This window comes from Emys orbicularis, chromosome 7 (assembly GCF_028017835.1).
Source record: "Emys orbicularis isolate rEmyOrb1 chromosome 7, rEmyOrb1.hap1, whole genome shotgun sequence".
Lineage (NCBI taxonomy): Eukaryota > Metazoa > Chordata > Testudines > Emydidae > Emys > Emys orbicularis.
In genome coordinates, this window is record NC_088689.1 from 98,104,907 (window position 1) to 98,130,099 (window position 25,193).

General features: G+C 50.0%; 3 protein-coding genes across 4 annotated transcripts; 1 reads left to right on the plus strand and 2 right to left on the minus strand.

Annotated features, from left to right (window-relative positions):
- Positions 1-410: 410 nt before the first annotated feature.
- Positions 411-21,792, minus strand: CCS (copper chaperone for superoxide dismutase). Of its 2 annotated transcripts, none has more exons than XM_065407169.1 (8): positions 21,729-21,792; positions 20,505-20,577; positions 20,282-20,419; positions 19,190-19,367; positions 18,603-18,663; positions 17,606-17,683; positions 16,457-16,560; positions 411-850 (listed from the first exon to the last, which is right to left on the minus strand). In XM_065407169.1, the coding sequence occupies exons 1-8, from the start codon at positions 21,774-21,776 to the stop codon at positions 841-843; spliced, it is 690 nt and encodes a 229-aa protein (XP_065263241.1). In that variant the 5' UTR covers positions 21,777-21,792; the 3' UTR covers positions 411-840. The 2 variants fall into 2 exon arrangements, with proteins under 2 accessions (XP_065263241.1, XP_065263240.1); XM_065407168.1 differs by lacking the exon at positions 411-850 and adding an exon at positions 14,741-16,009.
- On the minus strand, positions 846-14,005 carry LOC135880820 (RNA-binding protein 14-like). Its single transcript, XM_065407166.1, has 3 exons — positions 13,595-14,005; positions 2,570-4,154; positions 846-1,409 (listed from the first exon to the last, which is right to left on the minus strand). The coding sequence occupies exons 1-3, from the start codon at positions 13,938-13,940 to the stop codon at positions 1,202-1,204; spliced, it is 2,139 nt and encodes a 712-aa protein (XP_065263238.1). The 5' UTR covers positions 13,941-14,005; the 3' UTR covers positions 846-1,201.
- A 383-nt stretch (positions 21,793-22,175) lies between the features above and the next one.
- CCDC87 (coiled-coil domain containing 87) lies at positions 22,176-24,917 on the plus strand. Its single transcript, XM_065408230.1, has one exon. It carries the CDS (start codon positions 22,176-22,178, stop codon positions 24,915-24,917), a length of 2,742 nt encoding a protein of 913 aa, XP_065264302.1.
- Positions 24,918-25,193: the final 276 nt, after the last annotated feature.

Sequence of the window (25,193 nt, forward strand, 5' to 3'; positions counted from 1 at the left end):
AGGTACTTTGGAATGGGAATTAAGATGAGGTGTTGACCCACTTTAGGAAATGAAGTCACCCACTGCTCTTCTCCCAAGCACATTTTCTGTTTAAACTATAAGCTCCCAGGGACCTCCGATATGTCTGTTATGGGGCACACCTATGGTCTAACAACAAATCTTACAGCACATGTTAAGAACAGAGATCTGGCTGCTCTTGGACAATACTCCAGCTCTCTTTACTGTTGTGCACCAGTTGGCTACCACATTTCTTCCCTAGAGCTGGCTGCCTTGCAGTGGTGCTGTATGTATGCATTCATTAAAGTCCTTTGATTTACCTTTAGGATGAAAGGAAAAGAGTTAAAGAACATGGGACATTACCCCTGAAACCAATTAAACTGGAAGAAAAAATACACCAGACAACTTTCTAAACTGTAAATAGCCCGCATTTTATTTACAGTCAATACAAAAACTAACTCATTTCAGATGTATAGATTCGAACATCACATCTACTGCAAACTTAACACCGGTGTAAAAAGAAAAAGGATTTTCATGTTACATAAAAGAGCATTTGCTCTTCTATTCAGAGAAAGCAATTGCTCGGGTTATAAAAACAATACTGAGCAACAGTCATTGTGAATTGCATTTATTAGGAATCCTGCATGAGCAGCTTATGTCTTACTAATGGAGACATTAGCATCAGGAGTCGCAAACAAAAACCGATTCCAGATATGCTATGGTATTCTTAGCCCTACTGGAGCACGAAGGAACTCGAGTCTTCGACTTTCAAAAACACAATGTGCAGCAGTCGTCTACATTGTTCCTGGGGTTGCAGGACAGGTTCTTCTTGAGATCATAAATTCAGATCATTCTAAAAACGCAACAAAAAAGGCAGCTGAAAATAAAATCCCTCAAAGTAAAGACCAGGAGAATGCTATTTGTGTTGGATGTAGTAGCATGTCTCAGAGACGCCTCATACTATCGCCTCAAATAATTCTTTAATCAAGTGACATGAAGGAACAGAGCCAAAACGACAGGCTGTAATGACACCTGAGATAGCATGGGAGGGAAGGAAATTTAATAACTCAGAATCTGCAGAGAACTGAATGAGGAAGCCAGCCTAGTAAAGACGCAGATTGGCTTTATGCTAAGAAAGCGTGTCCCAATGGGGAACATGTAATCAATGATACTGCCCCCATCTGAAACAGGAACCCCAACCCCACTACAGGCGGCGCTGGTAATTAGAATGTAGCCGAGCAGTATGCATATAATCGCCATAGGCACCCGAATAACGGGCATAGTCGGAATGCGCTTCTGGAAGACGGCGATAATCCAGCGGGGACTTTGTCGGCGAATGACGGTACACAAGTGGCGAGTCTGCTAAACGACGGTAATCTGAGAGGTCAGATAAACGGCGGTCAGAACTGTACCTGGTCAAGAAAAGAGACATTTAATGAATAAAACAAAAGGGTCTGTGATAGTGGCCTAACAGCGCCCTGGTTAAGCAATATATATATTGGGGAGACCCTCATGAGAGATCAGAATCTCTCCAGTGAAGACCATACCCGCAGAGCAACACTATTAGTACATGTCTCACTAAGGCAAACCAGAGGAACTTGTGGGTTAATTGGTTCTTTTCAGAACAGTTCCTTAGCTATCTTTTACCTCCTTTGATGGATACCTCAAATATACACGTTAAATTTCCCCCAACTCTTAGGCAAGTAAATAGTGCATGGGAAAGCAAGAGCTGGATATGCCTGCCATTTCTCTTAACAAACGCAGCCCATTTACTTATTAAGCACTGAAAATAGGGAGGACTGGTCTGACGACTTATGGGGTTGAGGACATTGGTTAAAATCCAATCCAGGTCAGTAACGGTGGTCTCAGTCCAGTTCCTAGAGAGCAGGCACCTACAACACGGCACCACCACAACTGACAGTAGTTTGAGTCTTTCATTCGCAGTCTAAGCAGAGGTGCCAACCTGTGAGAGAAACTCAACTCCCCATCTTAGCCCTAAGGGTTGTAGTTCCAAGTGAGGGATAAGGCACACTGTCTGTGGTAGAGTGCAAGAAATCTGCAATGCCATTGTCTGGGGTATACACGCCCTAGGTAGAAGAAATTTCCAGGCCCCAGGGCTGCCAATCTTGCAACTTTCACACAAAACTGTAAAAAAACACTAAATAAATATCCAGTAGAATCTGCAGACCAGTAAGAGGGGTGCACCAGCATATTATCCCACCCTTCACCCTAGCCAGACGCACCCGAAGCAAAGAAATTGTAAGGGGGGGTGGGGGGGGGGAGACTATGTAAGGATCTGTATTACTGCCAGAGCGGGAAGCCATTTTGTCATTTTAATAATGCATCGAGTTTCACCTCCCACCCTGTCAATGCTTCCAGAACAGTACGTTAGTGTAATGTATTAGCAGGGGAATTTCCACTTTTTGGTGAAGCAGAACCAAGTTTATAAAGGCGAAGACCAATAGACTTGTATTGAGTCTGACTGCCTCTAGTCCCTTGGACAGCACATCGAGATCCTTGGATGAGAGGCTCTATTTATGTGCAAAGTATTATCACTGGCTTAGCAGCATACCTTTTAGCCAAAGCAGATGATTTTTTGAAAGGATCGTCATAGCCAGCACTCCGTGGAGGAGAGAGGCGGGTGCGTTCATATGGTGGTGCGATGGCAACAGCAGCAGCAGAAGACTGAGACAGTCCCAAATACGGGGTTGCTTGTTGTCCAAGCTGGGTTGGCCCATCATATGCAGTCACAGGCTGAGCTCTGAAAGTGACTGCCAAGGGAACAGAGGAGGGCTGCTGTGCTGTATATGAAGCAGACATTGAGTTTGAAGACTGTGTTCTATAGGGTGTGGTCAGTGTAGCAGGGACCTGTGATTTGTAGGAAGCTGCTGCAGACTGATTGCTATAAGATGCAGCCAGAGTGGATGCAGGCTGGGTGCCATAGGTTGCTGAGAGCACAGCTGTAGGCTGGGCGCCATACGAGGCTGAATGACCGGCCACAGGCTGGGCGCCATACGAGGCTGCGAGAGCAGTTGCAGGCTGGGCACCATACGAGGCTGAATGGCCAGCCACAGGCTGAGCACCATATGAGGCTGAGAGAGTAGCTGCAGGCTGGGCGCCATAAGAGGTTGAGTGGCTGTCCACAGGCTGGGCTCCATAAGAAGCCAAGTGGCTGGCTGCAGGCTGGGCTCCATAGGCGGCTGCGTGTGTGGCCACAGGCTGGGCTCCATAGGTGGCTGTGTGACCAGCTGCAGGCTGAGCTGCATAGGCAGCAGCTGCATGTGTGGCTGTTGGCTGAGCTCCATAGGAGGCTGAGTAACCAGCCACAGGCTGAGTACCATAAGAGGCTGCATGCGAGGCCGAAGGCTGAGCTCCATAGGATGATGCTAGTGTTGCTGTGGACTGGACCCCATAAGAGGCTAACTGGGAAGCTGCAGCCTGGGTGTTGTAAGCAGCAGCAGCAGCCTGGGCGCTGTAGGAATTTAGTGATGAGGCTGCAGGCTGGGTATTAGAAGCTCCTAGTGAAATAGAGGACTGGGTTCTGTAAGTATTTCCAAGTGAGGTCGAGGGCTGGGCCCTGTAAGATGCTGCCTGTCCCGTTGTTGGCTGGGGTCTGTAAGACATTCCGAGAGATGCAGAGGGCTGAGCTCTGTAGGTTGCACCCAGTGAGGTTGATGGCTGAGCTCTGTAGGATGCTGGTTGTGCTGTCATGGGTAGCGACACAGTGGCAAAGCCGATTCTTGTTGGTGATCGTCGAATTGGGCTTCTGTCCCTTCCAAAATATGAGGGAGATGCTTGCCTTGTCTGAGTGTCAAAGGAGTTGTATTTGCTTGAAGTGTTGGTGCCACCGAAGCGCTGCTGATAATCGTAGAGCGAGGATGCAGTGTATCCTGCAGAGACTGATGGATATGTAGAGTCTGTAGGCCTAAGCTGCTCGTAACCGTCAATCTTGGGTTGATATTTCTCTCTAAAGTCCACACTTGCTCTCTTGCTCTTGTCAGCATTGGTGCCTGCCTGGGCATTTTGTCCTGCCCCCTTTTTCTGAACATTAGTAGAGAGTTCCACATTGACTCTTCTTCCTTTCACTTCCTTTCCATTAAGATTTTCGATGGCAACTTTTGCATCTGCTTCTTTCTCCATGTGAACAAATGCATAGTCTGATAAAGTAGACAGAGGGTTATCAGTGAAGAAGACAAGACATTTTATTACAGGATCGAACACTTAACAGATGCACGCATCTCTCTGCTATTACTTAAATGCAGTTTGGGTATAAACAGAGTCTGTATTGTAGCCTTCCTAATAAACTGCGGGCTGGCAACTAAATTACCCCAATTTACCATAGCTGCTACATTATGAAAACTGCATTCTATTCTAAAAAAAAAAAAAAAATGTAGAGAAAACCCACTAGTATCTAATCACGGCACAGAAAGAAATCCATGTGCTCAGTAGGTTTGTTTACAAATACCCCCAAATAGTTCCCAAAATCTTAAATTCTGCAATATTGTCTCATTCAGTTCTGAGAACACAGAGCCAAATTGAAGTTTATGGAGTCATACCAGAGTTGAATTTGGTCCATTTTGTACCATTAAAGAACATGTAACCAATACAGTTTTCTTGAAATTTCAGGAAGGAAACTATCACTAGCCATCCACAAACTAGAGATTCTTCCAGCAGCTCATGCTAATCTTGCAAAAAAACATCCAAACTAATCTGCTTTGGAACCCTCTAGTTTGTCAAAGGTATTACACTGTAGAATACAAACTTAAACAGGGTTAAGAGGACTGTATTTAATATCTACAAAAGGATCTTTAATAAAATATATTTAGTCAGTGGAGTGAGCAATCAATTTAAATATTTGTGAAAATCAAGTATGTCAGAACATCTAGAACCGAGACTGGGCGCCTTTTATATTTTAAAAAGCCAAATAAGTAGAAAAAAGTAGCAGCCCCTTGACTATTCCGACTTTAATAATCCTGAAACTTGGTATGGGTGAGCTTTACAATTACATTGAAAAATTCAGTATTTCAGAAGGATTTACCTCTAGTTTCTCAATTTATTGTTAATTCAAAAAAAGCACATTTTCTGTGCTGCATCATACTAGACAACCAAATCTACTGACATTTTCACTTGCAGTGCAGGGAAGAGTTATTTTAAAGTCTACATATATTAATAATTTGGTATCTTCACCTCTCACTTACAGAAACTGTATGGTTACCCTTAGTTTTTTCTAAAAATAATGAAGTGTTTTAGTCTGTGGCAGGACCTCAGGTTGAACATAATAGCTACAGACGCTCCCTGGGTTACGCAAGACCCGAACTACGCAAATTCACACTTATGGGAAAAGTTCCATAAGCCAGAAATAGGATTTTCGAGTTGCGGAAATTTTTGCGTAACGTATGGGTATACGTTTCCAACTTGCATAACTCAAATTTTGTGTAAGGCTTTCCAGAACAGAACGATTGCGTAAGTCAGGGGGTGTCTGTATAGCAAATTCAAAGCTACAGCGGCTCAGATAACTTACACACAGAAATCTAGAAATGATATCTTCTTATAAGCATAATTCTAGTCTATACCAGCAAAACACTTGAAGTGACTATTACATTTATAAAAAGCAACAGAGGGTCCTGTGGCACCTTTAAGACTAACAGAAGTATCGGGAGCATAAGCTTTCGTGGGTAAGAACCTCACTTCTTCAGATGCAAGTAAAGAAGCAACGGGAGCCTTTTCCAACGTACTGAATCCCAGTATGCAAGGGCTGACTTGGGACCAGCAACATGGGAAGCTGCACTGTCCCTGGTGGGCACCCTTCTCCAGGGGTTCTGTAGGCTTAGGAACTCAGAACTGCCATGGTAAGGATTCTTAGTGTTCAAACATGGCTTCTGCTGGCCTACTTCACAAATAGGCCATCTTTCTCAACCAACAAAACAGAATGGAAATACCAAATTTAATCTGGAAATGAAGGAGTTGGAGCTATGCTGTACCCCCAACCCCATCCCTCCTTCCCAAGGGCTCACTTGGCCCAATAGGGCCCTACCAGCAAGGTTGGCTTCCAGTGATCCAAACTGTTGTGCTAGAAAAACATCCGACTGTATAGGCAAGCAAGATATGCCGATGTCCAAACACATCAGATGCACCAATACCTCACAGGCTCTCTTAAAAGTACCTACAACCATCCTTCTGCTATTACCAGCAGGGCCAAATGAAACCTTGGGATTTCCCGAGTTCAGCAAGGCCTTATATACTTCAAGGAGTTGTGGAGATCTTGCCTGCTCTTGTTATTGCCCTTCATGTTTGGTGAATGGTGAGAAGGTAGTGTTTTTTGCACACCAATAATGCTGTAGCTGATTTCTGTCTATAGAAGCAGGTGGTCCCAAGGACTCTGCACTAGAAAAATAGTTTTCAGCAATACTATTATGGTGCAATCTTTCAGTAAGTGGGCATAACAATCTGTTGTTCATGTGTGATGGTCAGGTCTATGAAAATAGATTCATAGATTCAATTTGTAGATTTTAAGGCCAGAAGGGACCATTATAATCATGTACTCTGACCTCCTGCATAACATGGGCAAGATAATCCCGCTCAGTGACTGCTGAATCCAGTCTGATTTGGGCAGAGATAGAATGTATCTGAAAAAGAGGCACACACAATTTCAACATAGAGACTCCAACTGATGAAGAATTTCCCACATCCCTTGGTAATCTAGTCCAAATAGAGTAGTGCTATAGGAATCACAATGACTTGCTCAGACCTAGGCAGCTAAAAAAATTGAAAAATAAATCTCTCAAAGTCTCTCGAGAAGTCAGCAAACATCTCAACACACTTGAGTTGGCTGTGCAGATTACACCATACTGGACTGTTATCAACCACCTGCAAGTGAAGATAAGGGCATTAAAGCAATTCAGGTGAAACACTCAGAATTCACTTTCTCCAGTAATTACAGGAGAGCCATCACCACTATTTATGGTTTGGTTCTTTCATTCTCTTCCTGAATTAAAACAGACCCCAGAGCTCAGCACTTTCTGAGCACATTAGAACCCTGGAGAAAGGGCTCCCTATTGCCCAATGAACAAAGCATATGGAAGCATCTGTGCTGGTCAGTTCCTATATGGTGAACATTTGGCATGTGGCATAAATTATATAAATTGCATGACAGAAGGCAGGCTGAATACTCTTGAATTGGTCAGTTCAAGTGATGATTGGTGGAGGAAAAAGCAGCAACATTGCTACACAACCTTTGAGGATAAGACACTCAGCAACAGTATTAGCAAATCAGTACGAAAATGCAGAGGGCCACAGCGAAGAGTTCTCATGCTAAATGGGGGACTTGGGTTCAGGTCCCAAAACCATCAAGCCCTGGCCAAAGCTTTGGGCAGAAGGGCTGGCAAGATCCTTTGAAGGGAAAAACTGCAGCTGGCAACACCAAAATTGAGATCCCTCTCCATCCTCAAATCAGGCTGTGCAAGGCATGGCACAGGGAAGGGATTGTTATTTACAATGAAGAAAAAGTTAATAGGCCATGCCTCCAGTGGCACTAGTACACACAGGTTCTGTCGGTTACAGTTAATCAGGTCACAATCAACGGCGAGTCTAGGTCACTCAAATCTAGCCCATACAACAGGTGACACTTGGGAGTTTTTTCTTGGGACCCATGTGTAAGAGGCCTTATTTACCTCAACAGGAAGGGGAAATAACTATGCAATTAGAGATGTTATTGTTCCACAACACCACACTCTGAAATGAGTCCAAGGCACACTCAGGCACTGCAAAGCTGAGCTGGGCCCTGGGGAGAGAAGGGTAGCCCAACTGCAGCAATAGGCAGCACACAGTATGGAGAGAGCATGTTGTATTTAATATTAGGTCCAGGAAATGATGCCTTTCATCACCTTGCCCTGGATGAAGAACTTTATAACATTCAGAAGGAACACACAGCTCATGTGCAGACACGACTGAGTACATTGGGCTCATTTGGTTCAGTCAGGAAGCTGGGAAGTCTGCCACAGAATATTTGAATATAGTGGATGAAAAGCTAGGGGTATTTGCTGTGGGAGAGGGGGCCCTTTTTAGCCATAATATTTGGATTAGGAAAATTATTTTCTCCTAAGACACCATGCTGGAAGTGAGAGGAAGTTAAACCCCTCTGAGGAAGGGCAAGGGGTCGATTAAGGGATATTTGCCTGTGCCATGAAGTGTATATTTAGAGGAAAGGGAGGCTGCATGGAGCTCTTTGCAAATAGACAAACAAAAAGGCAGTAGAAAAGTGATAAAGGAAAATAATATAGCACCAAAAGAGAAGGATAGCTAAAAGGAAAGGGGGAAGAGACAGCACTAACACAGAAAGCTACTGCTATCCCCCCGCTAGGATCTGGGGATGGAGCTGCTCCCAAGCCCTTGAGGCAAGGAAGTCTGTTGCCTTTCATTACCCTGGATTATGGGCTTTGGCCAGCCCTTCAAAGTTGTGCAATCCCCTAGAAGTGCTGGGATGATACAGGTGTATATTGGCCCCAAAAGAACTGTAGTTGATTGGCTGTTATGGTATTGTTTTTAAGAACAGCTGCATGGGCACAGAGGCTGGGCCTGGAAGGGGCATTTACACTGGTGAAGGAGAAATGGTTACACACGTTGCATTTGGTGGCAGGTCCATATCACTTGAAACAGCTCTGCAGATGCAAGGGAAAGGAATACCAACCCCTGCGCCATGATTGTGTGTCCTAGAGAGCAGTGTAATTACCTTTGATTATACAAGTAATTTGAGGAATGAGGCATTCAAAGGTGGCATGAAGCTGAAAAGCGTGCAGTATTGGTTACTGGCCCTGAGATACCATAGCTAATATATCTCACTCAATGTACAGCTCCTACATAAGGGAAAGGTGTGGTGGTGGGATGTCCATTAAATGTTCCCATATAAGTGTCACACGACGACGGCTCCGGGACATTAGAAAATGGCGCAGGATATAAAAGGAATTTTTATGCAGGGGAGAAGCAGGGTGGTTGGCTTCAACAGTACCGCACTCAGTCACTGGCTCACATCACTGGTATTCCAGGACAAGTAGAGAGGTGTTGGCAACTTTGAAATGATGTATTTGACAATAGGCTCATGAACTGCCTGATGGTGCAGGGTGCACTTATGAGAATATATCCACCTTTGAGGGCATTATCTAAGGCTTAGGGAAATGTACCTGACAGATACTAACCCTACATCTAAGCCTAACAGCTAGAGATAAATGCCTGTGCTACCATAATATTTCAATATAAAGCAACAGTAATTGTGTGTGTTATGTTTAGCTCCAGAACGTAAATCATTTTATGTAATAATTATGTTACTGGAGCTGATGGAGTAGCCAATAATTTCAGATAGATTGTTCAATGAATTTCAGCAGCATTCATCAGATCGTAGTCAAACAGTTGACTATAATGATTATAAAGTCTGCCAAATTCCAGTGAAGCTGGAACAATAATTGTGAATACTATTCACTCATCTCTCCTGCTTTATTAGACCTTCTCTCTTGCCCTGCAAACTAAATCCTCAGACTGTATTGTCTTGTCCAATTTACCCCATTAATCTCTCCTGCCCATACACTCCCATGTTCACTTGAAAATGTTACCAGACTCCAAAGAGCCAGAGGAGTAAACATATTGGTCAGACTGATATAAAAGGAAACTGCTGGGGTTCTTTCCACTGTCCCTTGAACTCTGCCTGATGGCTCCACCATCCAAAATATGACCCCATATTTCCTCCTTTGGTTGCTATCCTTCCTCTATCCATGTCTCCCTCTGATTCTCCTGGCAGTGACCAGGTTGTGTGAGATCTCTGCTCCTTTACTCTTCCCCTCAACCTTCTGGCTGCTGCAATGGTTGTGCCCTATTTCTGCATTCTTCTCCCCTTGGAAGAGCACCTCCACACACCCACAAAGACCACACTGTCACAGTGAAGGACTGGGAGGAATGTTAGATGCTGTTGGCACCTTTGATGTCACACTTCATCACCTGCGTGTACCAACTGAAGAGACCTCACAGCTCCAGCAGGTATAGGGGTTGAATTGAGGGGGGACGTGCTCCTTGAAGAGGTGAGGTGGGATGGGGTGGTGAATACCTTTGTCAGTGTACTCTTCCATGCATCCATACTGCTGGAAGAGACCTCACAGCTCCTTACTGTGGCAGAAGAATATGGATTAAGGCAGTATCTGCCCCAGGAAGTTTAGAGTGGATGTTTACCCACTTGCTGGTGGAAGAAAGTAAATGCTACGTGAAAGGGGGGTTGGGAGCAGTCAGTACCTTTGTTGATGTTGCACTCTGCCACAGTACCTGGAACAACCCCTTCATCTCTCCACTGGTGTGTGTATGGGGGACAGGGGGTTATGGGGAGTATCTGCCCCATGGGGAGTGAGGATTGATGCAGTCAGCACCTTTTAGGTCACCTTGCATTATGGACTTATACTGCCAAAAGAACTCCAGTAACTCCCTGCTGGTGCAAAGACAGGGAATTTGGGGGGCATTATTTGCTTCATGAAGGATTAGAAGGGGGCAATTTCTATACCTCAGGCCCGTGTTGCTGAAAAAGCCTCTGCCACTCCCCACTAGTGCAGGACAGAGAGATTGGGGGCAATACCTGCTCCACGGGAAGACTGGTACTTTTGATGTTACATGCTTTGCTGTTGGCTTGCTTTGCCAAAGAGGCCCCACAGTCCCCCACTGGTGCAGGGAGGAGTTTGGGTAGTATATGTCCCAAGAAAAATGGGGGCAATTGGTACCTATGGTAACATCTGACTTCACAGATGCATACTGCTGGATTGATATGGGTGGGGGGCTTCACCTCATGAGGATGTTGGTACCTTGGACTACATGGCACTCCACTACAAGCCCATATTGCTGGGAAGAAAGGGAAAGACGGAGGGAGGAGGTGTCTGCTCATAATCAAGTGGTCAGTATCTTTAACCATGTGGCACTCCACCACAGGCTGGAATTGCTAGGGTGAAGGACGATATTGGACTTAGTCATGTGGTGTGGGCCCTGCTCTGCTGAGAGGATTGGTATCTTCGACTGTTACACTCTGACATTCTATACCTTGGGGGAGCATCCTGTAACCCCCATATTCCTCATTTTTATATAACCGTGATCTTACATATAAAGCATGCCTTATAAGGTATCTGGGGAAAGGTTATCATCTGCTGAAAGTCATTTCTCTATCCATATATGTATATCATTAATGTATATGAAATTATGAGAATTGTGTTGTATGGTTGTCACTAAAACATGCTGTCAGTTGGGGAATCAGTCAGATATTAGCTCCCCAGAGGCAACAGCAAGGAAAGTAACCAAACGTCCCATCTACAACCACTGTCCAGCACAGGAGCTACAATTCAATGACTCACCTGAATGAGGCCATACCAGGGGAATTGCTCAATCTTGGCTGGAGACTTAGCAGTGCCCCCAGACATGCCTGGACTTGTGATCCCCAAGCACATGGGACTGAGGGAATAAAACAGAACACAGTGGCCCCAAGCTGGGCCTTTCTCCTTCACCCACCTACACTGCAAGCAACAAGGACACTCTGAAGACTCCAACTGAGGGGACTGCCCCAGATTTCAAGTGTGAAATCTGTGTACTATGAATTGCAATATCCAGTGCAGTGAAGAAAACTGCTTAATCTAGATGTTGCCCAGTCTAATAGGGTTGAGAGTTTAGACTGCGTGCTTATATTTTATGTACTTTTGGTAACTAACTCTGACTTTTTGCCTAACACTCATAGTCACTTAAAATCTTCTGTTGTCAATACAGTTGTTTTACTGTTTATCTTTACCAGTGAGTTTGTATGAAGTGTGTGGCAAATCTGCTCATCTTTTGCAAAGGCTGGTGTATATCCACTTTCCATTGATGAAGTGGTGAACCAATTAATAAATCATCTTGAGCAGTGCCTGGGGTGCAAGGCTGGGAGCTGGGGGGATTGGGCTGGTGCCTTTCCCTGTGTGATTCAGGAGTGGCTCTGGGAGCATTCATGCAATCTAGGTGGGTGTGGGGCTCCACATGCAGTTGTGCTGAATGGTAACAGCGCTTGGAGGGGTTTACTGCTGGTCACTAGCAAGATATTGTGAAAGACAGCCCAGGCTGGAGAGTTCAGGGGGCACAGTGGTCCCACAGTCCCAGGCTGCACCCCAGAGATCCCATCACACACTCCATCATGATTAGAGCTCCGTGTTTGTCACACACAGAGGTGGCGGAAGTCACGGATTCCGTGACTTCCTGCAACCTCTGCAGCACCCAGCCGCTCGGGCAGCCCCACAGCCAGCCACTCGGGCAGCGGTCCCAGGGCAGCTGGAGCAGCTGCTGGCCCCCAGGGCTCCCCATCACCGGTATTCCCCTCCCCCGCAGCTGGTGCCACGGGCTTTCCCCCACACCCAAGATTCAATCGGGGTATTAATGGCATAAGTCACGGGCAGGCCATGGGCCATGATTTTTTGTTTCTGTCCATGACTTTTACTAAAAATACCCATGATTAAATCGTAGCCTTAATCATGACTCATGGGCCCATACTGCTGGGGAAGGAGGTTGGTGAGAGGGGATTCTAGCCCCAGGAAGAGGTTGGTTGAAGGGATTCCTACCCCATGGGGGTGAAGAGAGTTGGTATCTTTGCCCACATCACACTCCATCTCAGGCCTGTACTGAGGGTGGGGAGTGCTGGGGAACCACTGCCCACATCACACTCCACCATGGGTCTGTGGAGGAGGAGGGGAAAAATGAGCCCGGGGTTGGTACCTTTCACCATGTTGCACTCCACCATGGGTTAGCACCAGAGGTTTTTTGTTTTTTTTGTTTTTGTGTGGGGGGGGGGGGCGCTGGGGAACCCAGCCAAGGGAACCTTTCACCACAGGTCGGTACCAGGTGGTCATGGAACCCAGAGGTCAGTATCTTTCACCACATTGCACTCCACTATGAGCCAGTACTGCAAGTGGAGAGTCTCTATCCTGGGGGGGGGGGGGGGGGGGAGGAAAGGAAGGGAATCTCAGGGGTTGGTTCCTTTGGCCACGTTGCACTCCACCTCAGGCTAGTACCAGGGGTGGGGGACTTGAGGATCCTGGAGGTCACTACCTTTGTCTACGTTGTACTCCACCACAGGCCGGTACCAGGGGTGGGCCAGAGAACTCAGGGGTCGGTACCTTTCACCATGTCGCACTCCATCATGGGCTGGTAGCAGGGGTGTAAAGTCCCTGTCCCAGGGAGAGCGATATCCCAGGGGTCGGTCTCTGACCACGTCGCACTCCACTACCAGCCGGTACCAAGGGTGGGAGGGGTCCATGTCGCACTCCACCATGGGCAGGGAACCACGTTACACTCCACCATGAGCTGGTATCAGGGAGGGGGGTCCCTGTCCCGAGGTTGATACCTTTCCCCACGTCGCACTCCACCACGGGCCGGTACCGGGGAGGGGGGGATGGGGAACCCGGGGGGTCGGTACCTTTCCCCACGTCGCACTCCACCACGGGCCGGTACCTGGGGGGGTGGGGCGGGGGAGACGGTGGGGAATCCTGGGGGCACCACGTCGCACTCCACCACGTGCCGGTACCGGGGAAGGGGGATATTAGGGAACCCGGGGGGTCGGTACCTTTCACCACGTCGCACTCCACCACGGGCCCGTACTGCTGGAAGAGCGCCCGCAGCTCTCCACTGGTGCAGGCCGCCGAAACATTACCCACGAAGATCTTGCAGGTGTTGGTGGGCCGCGGGCGGGACGGCTCCACCACGATGCGGCGGCCGTGCAGCTGGTGCCCGTTGAGCTGGGCGATGGCGCGGACAGCGGCCGCCTCATCCCGCAGGTGAACGAAAGCGAACTGCTTCATGAGAGCCACGCCGAGCACCTGGCCCACCGCGCCCGTGAACAGCTCGCCCAGCTCCTCGGCCGTGGCCTCCTCGGGCACGTTCCCCACGAACAGCTTCACTCCGGGACGCATGGCCGCGGCCGAGCTGGCACCGGGACGCCTGACAAAATGGCGGCAGCACCTCAGACCCTCCGAACGCTCAGATGGGAAGGAAAGAGGAAGGCACCACCCGGCCGTCAACACGCCTGCGCAGCGCGCTGAATGCCACCGCCTACAAGCAACTGCGCCTGCGAAGAGAGGCACTCGGCTAATGCCGCGCCTGCGTGCTATTGTTGGCCTGCGCACTCCTGCCTCTCCATCCGCGCCTCTGCTCTTCTCCTAGCAACGTCGTTGCGCCTGCGCACTTGAGTCCCAACCGCCTGTACCCAGTTTTACATCCGTCACAATCCGCGCCACCGGCCCTAGCGCGCCTGCGTATTTCCGGCATCTCCCTTCCCTTGCGTAGTGACGAATGCACCTATCCGGGCCTCCGGGCACATGCGCAATGCCCGACCTTGCGTTAACTCGCCAGTAAACAAAATGGTGCTCCCGCCACGCACGTGCAGAGTGCTCCCTCTCGCCCTCAGGCTACGGCACGGCGATAGGCAGGCTCCGTCCACACCCAGTGACCGCATCATGTTCTTTTTCTGTCACGGGAACTACTCCATCCCCAACTCCCTCCCCCCAGGTGGGTGAGTGAGATCTCCCCACTCTCCTGCTGGGGGATTAGGGATCCCCCTTTCCCAAATCCCCCACCTCCAAGGCACCTGCCACCCAGCCCCAGAACCTATCCCAGAGGGGATGTGCCTCTGCATTTATAGAGCATCTTGCACAGTAGGTGCCTGAGGACTGGGCACCACCACAATGCAAGCTGACCACCTTGGGCAGCAAGACAGCAGGAAAATATTATTTAATGGCAGATTCAGTGCACATGAAAGATACTTAAAGTCATCTCTGCCTCCACAGCTGATTTTAAATGGAAAACAGGCTACAGCTTAACCCAGACCCTCCTCTCTGGCTGCCTATGCTCAGGCTGGAGCTATCTAGAAACATTTGTCAGGCATAGGTAGCTCAGCACCTTCTCCTCTTTTGCAGTGCATGCAATCCAGGGCACTTACGACCTTGGCTACTGCCAGACAGATTTCCCAAAACAGTCTGGGGCAAGCAGAGCAGCAAGGGACTTTGATCCTGAGCTCAAAGAAACCTTTGCAGGTTTCCTGTAGATACTTATGTAACTCCAGCAACTAATGCCCTCTGTGGACAATGGCCTATCTGTTTATGTGGCTTAGCAGAAAGAGCACTAATTTGGGAAACCTGGGTTCTAAACCCAGCTCTGCCACTGGCCTGCTAGGTGACCTTGGGCAAATCACTTCCCCCCTGTGCTTCAGTTTCCTCATATATAAAATGCAGATGATACTAAACCCCTTTGTAAAATGCTTGGTGATATGCTGGTTCAGAGTGCCAGATATGAACTAGTGATTATTAATATTTTATTATTAAAGATTCACCCCCCCCCAACCCCATCTACTTAGTGCAAAAGTGATCACAAGAGAACTCCCAAGCTCCCTGCCTCCCCCTTTTCTAGTTCCCCCAGCAAAACCACCCTTGATATCCCTGCACTTTAAAAAGGAACAAATAAGCAAGGGGGGGGGGGGGGGAGAGAGATTAAGATGCTTTTTTCACTGCCTTTACAAATCCCAAAGCAGCAAAAACCTGCAGAGCCTATTTACCGCTCCCCTATAAAATGAGACATCGTCTGCAGCAAGTTTAGGAGCACCCAGCTGGGGAAAGGTCAGGACACGAAACTGCTCAGAGGTTGGCAATAGAAGAACGAGACTGTGGTATGAGACGGGGACGCTGTGGAGAAGTCCAGTCCCCACCTAAAGCTCACGTCAGATCTCCTATACCGCAGGCCCAAAGTGCCACCCCTTTGATGTTAGAAACACACTGAGCCCCGGCATAGAGCAACAACCAGTAGGCACAATGTGGAGAAAGGAAAGTCATAATCCTACAGGTGAGGGGCGGGCTGGCCAAGCTTCCTCCTGGCTGGCCCTGCCACTGGCTTCTCCCGCTCCTCCCACAGCGTCACGCCATCGCAGGTGCAGATTTGCTTGGGGTTCTCAAACAGCCCAGCAGATCGGGCAATGATCCCACAGGCCAGCCTGGAAGGGAGGGAGGGAGCATTAGCAGATGCTGTGCTGCCAGGGGCTCCAGCCCCTGCAGACTAAATGGGCAGCCCCATGACCTGACCATTTGCCCAGTCAAAGGTCAGGCAAGACCAGACACATCTTACTTGTTACAGTGCAAGAGGCAAGCTGTACCAAGACAATAAAGAGGCGTTAACCCCTCCTTTGACCATACCTGCAAATCCCACTCTTGCCTCATGCCCCTTTGGCGGGAGGGTGAAGGGGAGCAAGAGAGACTGACCCCCCTCAACTTCCTATAGCTCCCTTAGGCTAAGCCATCCTTCCTCCCATGCTCACAGTTGATCCCATTCCTCCATGCTGTTGCCCGGTCTGACAGTCAGCTTGACCCCCAAGTATTTGTGCCAGCAAGATGCTGCTTTGAGCTACTCCCCTGGTTCCTGCTTCTTCCCCCTGGCTCCTCACCTCTCACCCGAGTTCCCACAGACTTTAGAGAGTGGGTGACCCCCACGGCCAAGGTCGTCCTCACCAGAATCCACCACCAGAGAGCGGCCGATGATGTCCCAGACCTAGGAAGGATCACAGCCTTTGGCCATCCCTGTTGCATGTGTGGATCCCCAGCTCCCCTGGCAGAGGCCATTACAGTCCTGGGAAGGGACTTCTGCATGATGAGAACCAGTGCATCCAGGCACAGCTTGGAGAGGGGTTTGTGCCCTGGAGCCAGGGAAAGTGCAATCAGCTCTAAAGGAGCTCTCAGGGAACAATGCCCCATCCCTGCGCCCTAGCTTCCCTTCGACTGCTGCCATCTCAGCCTCTGCCCCTCCCCAGGAGCTCGGCTCTCTGTCCCACTGCACCATGTGGGTGGCCCATCGGCTGGAGGGGGGTGAGTTTGGAGGGAAGAGGAGACCCCACTCCTGCAGTTCCCAGGAGAGCAACTGACGGAAGGTTTTGACTAGAGGAGGGGAAAGCAAAGGCAGCCCCGAACTGCTACATGCTCTTTGTGCTCCCCCCTTCCCACCTGGGATATTACACCTACAGCTTCAGGGTTCTGACTAGTTTAACTATTAGAGACCAGGGTGAGACCTAGTGTTTGGGGTCAGAATATCCCACATCTGCTACTGGAGGCAGACCTTCCTCTGAAGCAACTGGTGCTGGGCCCTGTGGAAGAAGAGATCCTGAGCGACATGGTCCTGGGGTCTGAGCTATTCAGGAAGTTCCTCTGTTCCTATGATATCCCTAAGAGCAAAAGTGTTTAGCAGGATTCATAAAAGGATCAGACATTCTCATCTCTATCAAGTGTCCGGAGTTATAATATTAGAGAACCTGGAGCTGAGGAAGGGAGTTATCCCTCGTTTCACAGCAGGAGTCTACCCCTAGCAAATGGGGTCAGGAGGAATGTTCCTTTGGGTGAGGTTATCCCATCAAAGCCTAATGGAGGGTTGAGAGCCCCTTCCTCTGAAGCAGCTGTGGGACAACTGGATGGGCTCGCTGTTCTGATCCACTGTAGTGATGCCTTTCTGAAAGGAACAGTAGGATCCCTCAATATGCCCTAATCTGACACAGCTCCCACTGGTGTCTCCCCAGCGATCCCTTGTGCAGATCAGGGGACCTCACCTTTAGCTGGGTGTCCTCCATCCGGAAGTCTGCTCTTCCATTGCTGCCAGCCAGCACGTTGCCAAGGTCTCCGAGATGCTGGAACAGAGCATCCACCCACACAGTCAGACCCTGGGAACTTTGACTCGAACCACAAACACAGCAAGAGCAGAGCGAATTTTCTTCACTCAAATTCTTTTCTGAAAAAAACCTAGCTTTTTAACCAAAACCAATATTTGGGTTGAAACTTTCTGGAATTCTGACAAAGAAATGGCCCCAAAACCTTACGTTTAACCAAAAACTGTTTTTGAAAACCAAAACTGTTTACGGTTTTATGGAAAGATTTTGGGGGGAAATGTTTGTTTTTCAAAATTTCAAAGAAAACAACAATTGGTATTTTCCAAGGGGGTGGATAACAACTCTGTGGGCTGTGATCAGGCTGTGTTGGACAAGTATTTCAGTTTAGTTTGTTTCAAAGCCAGGCAGTGTCTGGCCCCACATGGCAAAGTGAGAGCCAACTAATGTGGGCATGCAAATGGAGACCATTGCTCAGAGGTCCCCAAGAGCAGCAGAGGCAGGAATGTGGCAGCCTGAGGACTGGAAAAGGTGCCTTTTCTTGGAGAACTACAATGTTTGAAGTCTTTGCGGTCTCTGGACAGGTGATTGACTGTTTCATTCTGGCTTACCCTCTATTGAGTCAACCCCCATGCCTCCTCAGCACCACACTGGGGTCAGCACTGACTGCCAAAGAAGAGCATCCCCTATCAAGTCACCCACTCTCCCCCAGTCACCCGCAGAACTGACTAAGAGGAGAGTGCCCTACTGAGTCCCCAGCTCCATGCAGCACAGCAAGCCACCCCTTCCATCACACTGGGGTGAGCATTGACTGAGAGGAGAGCACCCTCCCCAGAGGCACTCACTCCTCTCCCTGCAGCACTGCGCCCGTTAGCGTCACCAAAGGGCACTGGGGCCAGCACTGACCGTGAGGGCAGAATGCATAAACATGACCAGAACTCACCCTGTGTGCATCCTGCGGGCCCCCGTGACGCTTCCCATCTGGGTTGAAATGGTCTCCACAACTGGGGAAAAACAAAACAAAAAAGGAAGCCAGGATGACCTAGTGCAGAGGCCTCACACTACAGCCTCCAGAGAGATCTGGCCAGCTACCTGCTCTACTCTACATTTCAACATAGGGTTGGAATGTGCACTGGCCAAAGGGGAAGGAGCTGAACAGGGGGAAACAGCCTCACCCCCATCACAGCTCGTGTCCTCTTGCTGTGACTGTCTACGTGCCTCCCCCAGACACAGGCCAATCTTACTGAACTAGTGTCATCAGATGCACTCTTCACAGTTGCTGAAAAATGGAGGACCTAATGGAGAGGGCACTGGGCTGGGAGCCCTGGGTTCTATTACAGGCTCTGCCACTGACCTTAGGAAGGTCCCTCCCTTTGTCTCTCAATGCTTCAGTTTCCCCATCTGTTAAATGGGAATCTTGACACTAAATGACATTAAGTTGGGAGGCACTCATTTCCCTTAAGTACCTTTGCAAACCCCAGCTTGCTACACTGGACAGCAACACCTCCCTGCAGGGGAGAGGTCTCTTACCTGTCACAGGAGTTCGTGACATCCCCAAATTCATGGACGTGCAGCCCATGCAACCCTGGCTCCAGACCATCAATGGTCCCTTCAACGAGACACTTCTCTGGGGAGACCTGCAGGAATCTCACCACCCCTTGGACGAGGCTGGGGCCTGACATCATGGCCACAGCTGCACCGAGGTTCTCTAAAAGGGAGGGCAAAGTCAGGCGGACACAGACAGTCACAGCCGCCCGCATTCCCCTCCCCAACCAAGATGTAGGGGAGCTCCTGCTGCCAGACAGCATAGCAAGCAGAGCAGCACCAGTGTCCAAGAACTCCCTGAGGAGCAGCTGAGAGGATGAAACACAGCACAGGCTGTTTAGGGAAGGGGAAGATATTGGCCACTCAGCATAATGGAACTGGGGACCGTTCTGTGTATTATGGTATGGCCCAGGGGCTAGGGCACTAGCCCAGGATTTGGGAGATCCAGGTTCAAGTCCTTGCTCTGCCCCAGTTTCCCTGTAGCAGCTGTGTTAGTCTGTATCCGCAAAGAGAACAAGAGTACTTTGTGGCACCTTAGAGACTAACAAATGTATTTGAGCAAAAAAAAGCTTATGCTCAAATAAATTTGTTAGTCTCTAAGGTGCCACAAGTACTCCTGTTCTTTTTCCAGTTTCCCTGTTTGACACTGGGCAAGTCCCTTATCGGGAAACTGAGACACAGAGAGGCGAATAGCACTGCCCTGCCTCCCACGGAAGCTGTGAGGGTAGATACAGTAAAGACTGTGAAGCACCCAAATACTACAGTGATGAGGATCATAAAACTACCTTACACAGATAGACCATATAGAGGCACCCATCTTACATCGGGGCCCCCGACATACCAGACACCACATACCCTTCCCCCCGTTTCAGGTGCAGCATAGACACACAGTGTGAAGCAGCCCCTGCTTTGAAGAGCTCACAGCATAAAGAGCCAAACACAATGCCAAGTGGGGAAGGGATTTGCCCAGCAGCAGAGCCAGGAATAGAACCCACAGCAATAGACTGGAACTCCTAGCCGCTACCCCATGCTACCTCCTGTTCCTTTCAGGCTATGACCCAGGGACTCCATACTCACGTAGCTCACTGCTCCCCATGCCCTTCAGCACAGCCCGGCGGCCTGTGCTCTCCAGCAGGTCCTTCACCTTCCCAGCACTCATGCTGGTCTCCACCAGCACAGTCTGAGAGTCCAGCCGAATATCCAGCACCCGGAGTCCTGCAGGAAAAGCCCTGGCGTGGTGAAAACAGCAGGAGCCCACAGCAGCTGTCATGGGGAATGGGAGGGCTGGAGTGTATCTCACCTGTTGCTCCTTGCAGAGAGGCCTGCACGGCATCCACGCATTCCTGGCAGTTCATCTGCACTGCGAACTCCAGCTGGTTGATTTTAGGAGGCATGTGAGACAGGGTTTGTCATGGAAACCAACCCAACTCCCCACCTTGGCAGTCCTCATCCATCAGCCCTACCCCTCCCCTGGCCCAGAACTACAACACCTCTTTTGAACATGGTTCAAAAAAGAACTAGGTAAGTTCATGGAGGAGAGGTCCATCAATGTCTCTTAGCCAGGATGGGCAGGGATGTATCCCTAGCCTGTTTGCCAGAAGCTGGGAATGGATGGCAGGGGGTAGATCACTTGATGATTACCTGTTCTGTTCATTCCCTTTGGTCTGACCCAGCATGTTCACACCAGCAGAGGGGGGGTTTCCTGTTCTCTCCAGAATTGCCCCCCACCTAGAGGAAGCTAAACCAACCACCTCATACCCTACAGCTGTACAATCCTCCCTACATTGGGCAGTTTGGATTTCTCATCTCCAGCAACTTCCCCTCTCTCAATCCCTCCCATGCAGGGATTCTGCATTGTGCCACACGTGCTCATACATAAGGTGACTTTTCCCCCCATGTTCATTGGTCCACCCACAAGATATTTGTGTTCTGCCCCATTCATCCCTCTCCTTGCTACCCCTTACACAGGGGACTTTGCCCCAGAGGCATATGTCCTCCAGAAAGAGACTGTCTCTCATTCCCTCCACCACGGCACACAATTTCTTTCTTCTCCAGGCATATACACAGGGGACTTAGCCCCAGAGGCATATGTCCTCCAGAAAGAGACTGTCTCTCATTCCCTCCACCACGGCACACAATTTCTTTCTTCTCCAGGCATATACACAGGGGACTTAACCCTCAAGACGTGTACCTCCCCCACCCCCAGCATGCCCCCGTGACTCTCACTATCCTCCCAAAACACACACTGGGCACTATGTTCCCCCACCTACAAGCGTTGCCAACTCTGAGGACAGATCTTATCACGAGTCTCATGTTGTTTGGCGTGCCCCGGGCTCCTGGCAGTGGGACGATCCCAGCTCAGCTTTGATTAAGCTCGGAAGAGCTTTGCAGTGCAAACAAACACAGGTACCAAAGGGGAAGAGACTTGCCCAATATCAGCAGCAGAGCCAGGAACAGAACCCTCCCCGCCTCGCCCCGGCACGTTGCCTCCTAGAGACGCTTCCCCGCTGCGGAGTCTCCTTACCCGGCAGCTGGGGCCCCCTGCTTCCCCAGGCCCTGACGTCGCCTCCATCGCTCGCTCCCGTCTGTCCCTCAGCTGTGCCCGCCCAGACCGGACTCGTTTCCAGGAAACGCGCCGGTAACGACACTTCCGGCCGCCAGCCTGATTGGCGGAAGCTGAGACGCCGCCTAGCGGCCGCCGAGCCCCACCAAAGATCACGCAGGGAAGGCACGAGCTATTTCCGGTGCGCTGTTACCATGGAAACTCTGCTTGCTGAGACGCCCTCCAGGCTCTGAGCCGGGAAGTGGCGAGCAAGGGCCGGGCTGAGCCCCGGGATTAGGACGCAGCGGCTGGGGGTTGTGGTGATCCCAGGGGCCTGCCTCCCTCCGTGGGCTGGGAGCCGGGAACGAGAGGCTGCTGGGAGGCCGAGGGTCAGAGTCCTCTCTGGGCCCCTGAGCGGGCGTGTCCGTCATGCCCCGCGCTGGCTCCTCCTGGGATCTCTATGCCTTGGAGGAGACGGAGGAAGTGACCCAGACGCTGCACCAGGTCTACCAGGACATCCTGGCCCCGCTCTCCCTCTTCCAGCCTCCTTCAAAGGGGCCCCCAGGAGCCTCACAGCCCACCCCAGCCCCACCCCCACCCAGCCCCCAGCTCCATGGTACACAGGAGACTAGTTCTGCCGAGCCTCCCAGCACCCCGGAGACCAGCCACACGCTACCATCTGGCTCCCTAAAGACTCCAGTGCCTGCATTCTCTATCCCCGTTTCCCTAGCTGCTCTGACCCAGTTGATTGAAGGGCGCCTTTCTTTGGGCAGGGAGTCGTTGCCCATCTCCAGCCAGGCAGGACAGGTCTTCAAGGAGATCATCCTAGCAGAAGTAAAATTTGCCTGGGAGGATGCCAGTCAGTCACTCTCCAACCCAGCCCTCAGGAGCTGGCAGAACAAGGACCTATACCAGCATCTGGTGTCATACATCACACTTGTCTCTGAACACCTCTTCTTCCACTATCTCTGCCTGATGGAGCTCCACCGGGGCATGGCTGTCTTCACTGACTATGCCAACCTCACCCGCTTCGCAGCCCAGCTCTCTCTGGACTGCTCCAGTCTCCTCAATATGGCTGCCATCCAGCGCCATCTCATTGCAGAGCTGAAGACCCCGCAGAACCACTTTTTTCTTGACAGCAAGCCAGCTCGGCCAGAGCGAAAACGGCCACCACAGAGAGGCCGGCACTCAGCCAGAAGCACTGTGGGCTGCCGCCTCGGCCTCACCATGACTCACTTCATCAAACTGACGAGGCCCCACCTGCAGACATGCAGGCAGAAAATCGCAGAGGATATCAAAGAACTCGAGGAGATACCCCCACTGGACTTAAGCAGAGTCCATCACTTGATCCCTAATGTAGAGACTTTTGACAGTTGCTTTACCAACCTGCCATGTGTAGCAGTGAGAACACCCTGCTCCTGTACCCCTGCTTCAGAAGATCAGGAAGTCACAAAGAGGGTCAGGCATGAGGCTGGCTCCATTTCCAAAAAAAGTCATTCATTGCCCAATATGAGAGCCGGGCAACTCCTCTCAGATGAACTTGGGATCCATCTTCCCCCTCGCCCCCTCACACCGATAGTGCCCAGTCACTATGCTGAGTCAGCAACAGATGGCAATCTTGAAGAGTCCATGGCCATAGCCGAGGACCTTCGCAAGCTAGTTCAAGGCTCCCTCCTCAGAAGTGGTAGCAGAAGAGATGAGAGTGAGGACGCAGAACTGCCTCCCATCATTGGAGCACTGACACGACACAGAGCCAATGTAACCAAACTCCAGCAGCTTCAGGAGACACTTAGATGCCTCCAAGAAGAGGAGATGGCTGAGCAACAGCTGAGAGATATGGTAGTTTTTGCACCACCCACTCACCCTCAAGCTGCCACGGTGAATCTTCAAATACACCATGGCATGGTAGCAAAGGCAGCTGACCTACAAGTGTCCAACAGAGCACTTGTTGATTCTGTGGCTATTCAGAGATACGGCCCCTTGTACAATGATCTTCTGGGAGAGATTGATACTGCTACAGTGAGTTACCTGGATGCAAACCTTTCAGCTGGGGAAGAGATCCGGGAAATTTACAAGGAACTGATAAAAATCATCCCCACAGAGTATCTGAGATTTGACCAAGGACCCTTGATAGAGCCTGCAGCTGTGAACATGGACTTATCCAACAGCTTGGCTTCCTCCACACTGACCAAAAGGAAAAATGAGCAGGTAATCAATACAGAATTGAATAAGCTGCTGCCCGCTGGACCGTTCAGCACCCAGAAAGTCACTACACCAGTGCAATCAAGTTTGCCCCTCATGATTGCCCGTAAACAAAAAACCACCTGGTATCAGTGGTGGAAATCCGCCCTCAACGCCGATGACTACCTGAAATATGTCTCCACCAAGGAGTCTGATTACCTGCATGTGATATTTCATTTGTACAATGAGGGGGAGGAGCCACTTTTCATAGATGAAGCCCAAAAGAAACAGTTGGAGGAAGCACTGAGAGAGGTAAAACAGAAAGTGGCAGAGATCCGCTCAAAGAGAGAGAAGTACATGCCTGGGATGTGGAACACAAACACCATCATGCTTGGCGGGCTTGGGACTTTTGAGGACCAGGACCGTAAGCCTGAAGACCTCAGAGTGCTGCAGAAGCGACTGGAGAGACTCTGGGAAGTTCTTCATTTCCCTGATAGGGAGAGGCTTGATATGGCGATTAAGTACAGCTCCAATCAGTCTTATGCTCAGCTCCCAGCTATGCTCAAAGCCTGGGAGAAAGCAGCAAAGAGTATCCAGGAACGGGAGCGCTTGCTGGTAGAGCTGGAGAAGTTTGAGCAAACCGCCTCTGACCCAAACCGCTTCTTCGAAAGGAGCCTTGAGTCTTTTGCCACACGCACCTGGGAGTCGAGGACCAGAGGCCGCCTGTATGCAGCGATCGCCCAGTGCGACACCGACCTCTACATCATTCTGCCCCAGATCAAGGAGAGGTTCCATGACACAGTGACTTTCAAGGGCCGCCCATACTTGGAGAAGATGCGGTGGGACAAAGTGGAGATGTTGTACTGGCTGCAGCAGGAACGCCGTGCTGGTGCCCTGGCAAAAGAAATGGGGAGAGAGGCGAGGCTTTGGAAGCTACCTCCACTGGCTCAGGTAGGCAGCAGTGCGGGATTCTCTCCCCCATCCCCGTAATGTGCAAAGGAAAACGGATCATCTGGGTAAATGACTCAATGGGGACAGTTCTCTGATCTTGCCAGGCCAAAGTAAGGATCTTCTGTAGTCACCCTGTGATGGAGAATCATCAGAAGAGGGTGAGGGAAGTGCCAAACGAGCAATAAATACATTACAAAGCCAGAGCAGTTAATTATTCCCTGGATCCATTACTGGCTGGTGCATCTGTTCTGGACTCAGCGTACACAGCTTAGAGCAGCATCTCTCACACGCCTATCCTTGTAGAAAATCCAGGGA

Bases quoted from the DNA above. Each gene is read 5' to 3' on its own strand.
- LOC135880820 (XM_065407166.1), bottom strand. From the start codon at position 13,940: ATGCGTCCCGGAGTGAAGCTGTTCGTGGGGAACGTGCCCGAGGAGGCC. The intron at 4,155-13,594 runs GTACCGACCCCC...CTACTTTATCAG, and splicing joins GGAGTGCGACGTGGTGAAAG to ACTATGCATTTGTTCACATG. The intron at 1,410-2,569 runs GTATGCTGCTAA...TTTCTTGACCAG, and splicing joins TCATCTGCTTTGGCTAAAAG to GTACAGTTCTGACCGCCGTT.
- CCS (XM_065407168.1), bottom strand. From the start codon at position 21,776: ATGGAGGCGACGTCAGGGCCTGGGGAAGCAGGGGGCCCCAGCTGCCGG. The intron at 19,368-20,281 runs GTGAGTATGGAG...CCTCCCTTTTAG, and splicing joins CATGGGGAGCAGTGAGCTAC to AGAACCTCGGTGCAGCTGTG. The intron at 17,684-18,602 runs GTGAGTTCTGGT...GCTCTGTTCCAG, and splicing joins GCCCGCAGGATGCACACAGG to CATCTCGGAGACCTTGGCAA.
- CCDC87 (XM_065408230.1), top strand. From the start codon at position 22,176: ATGCCCCGCGCTGGCTCCTCCTGGGATCTCTATGCCTTGGAGGAGACG.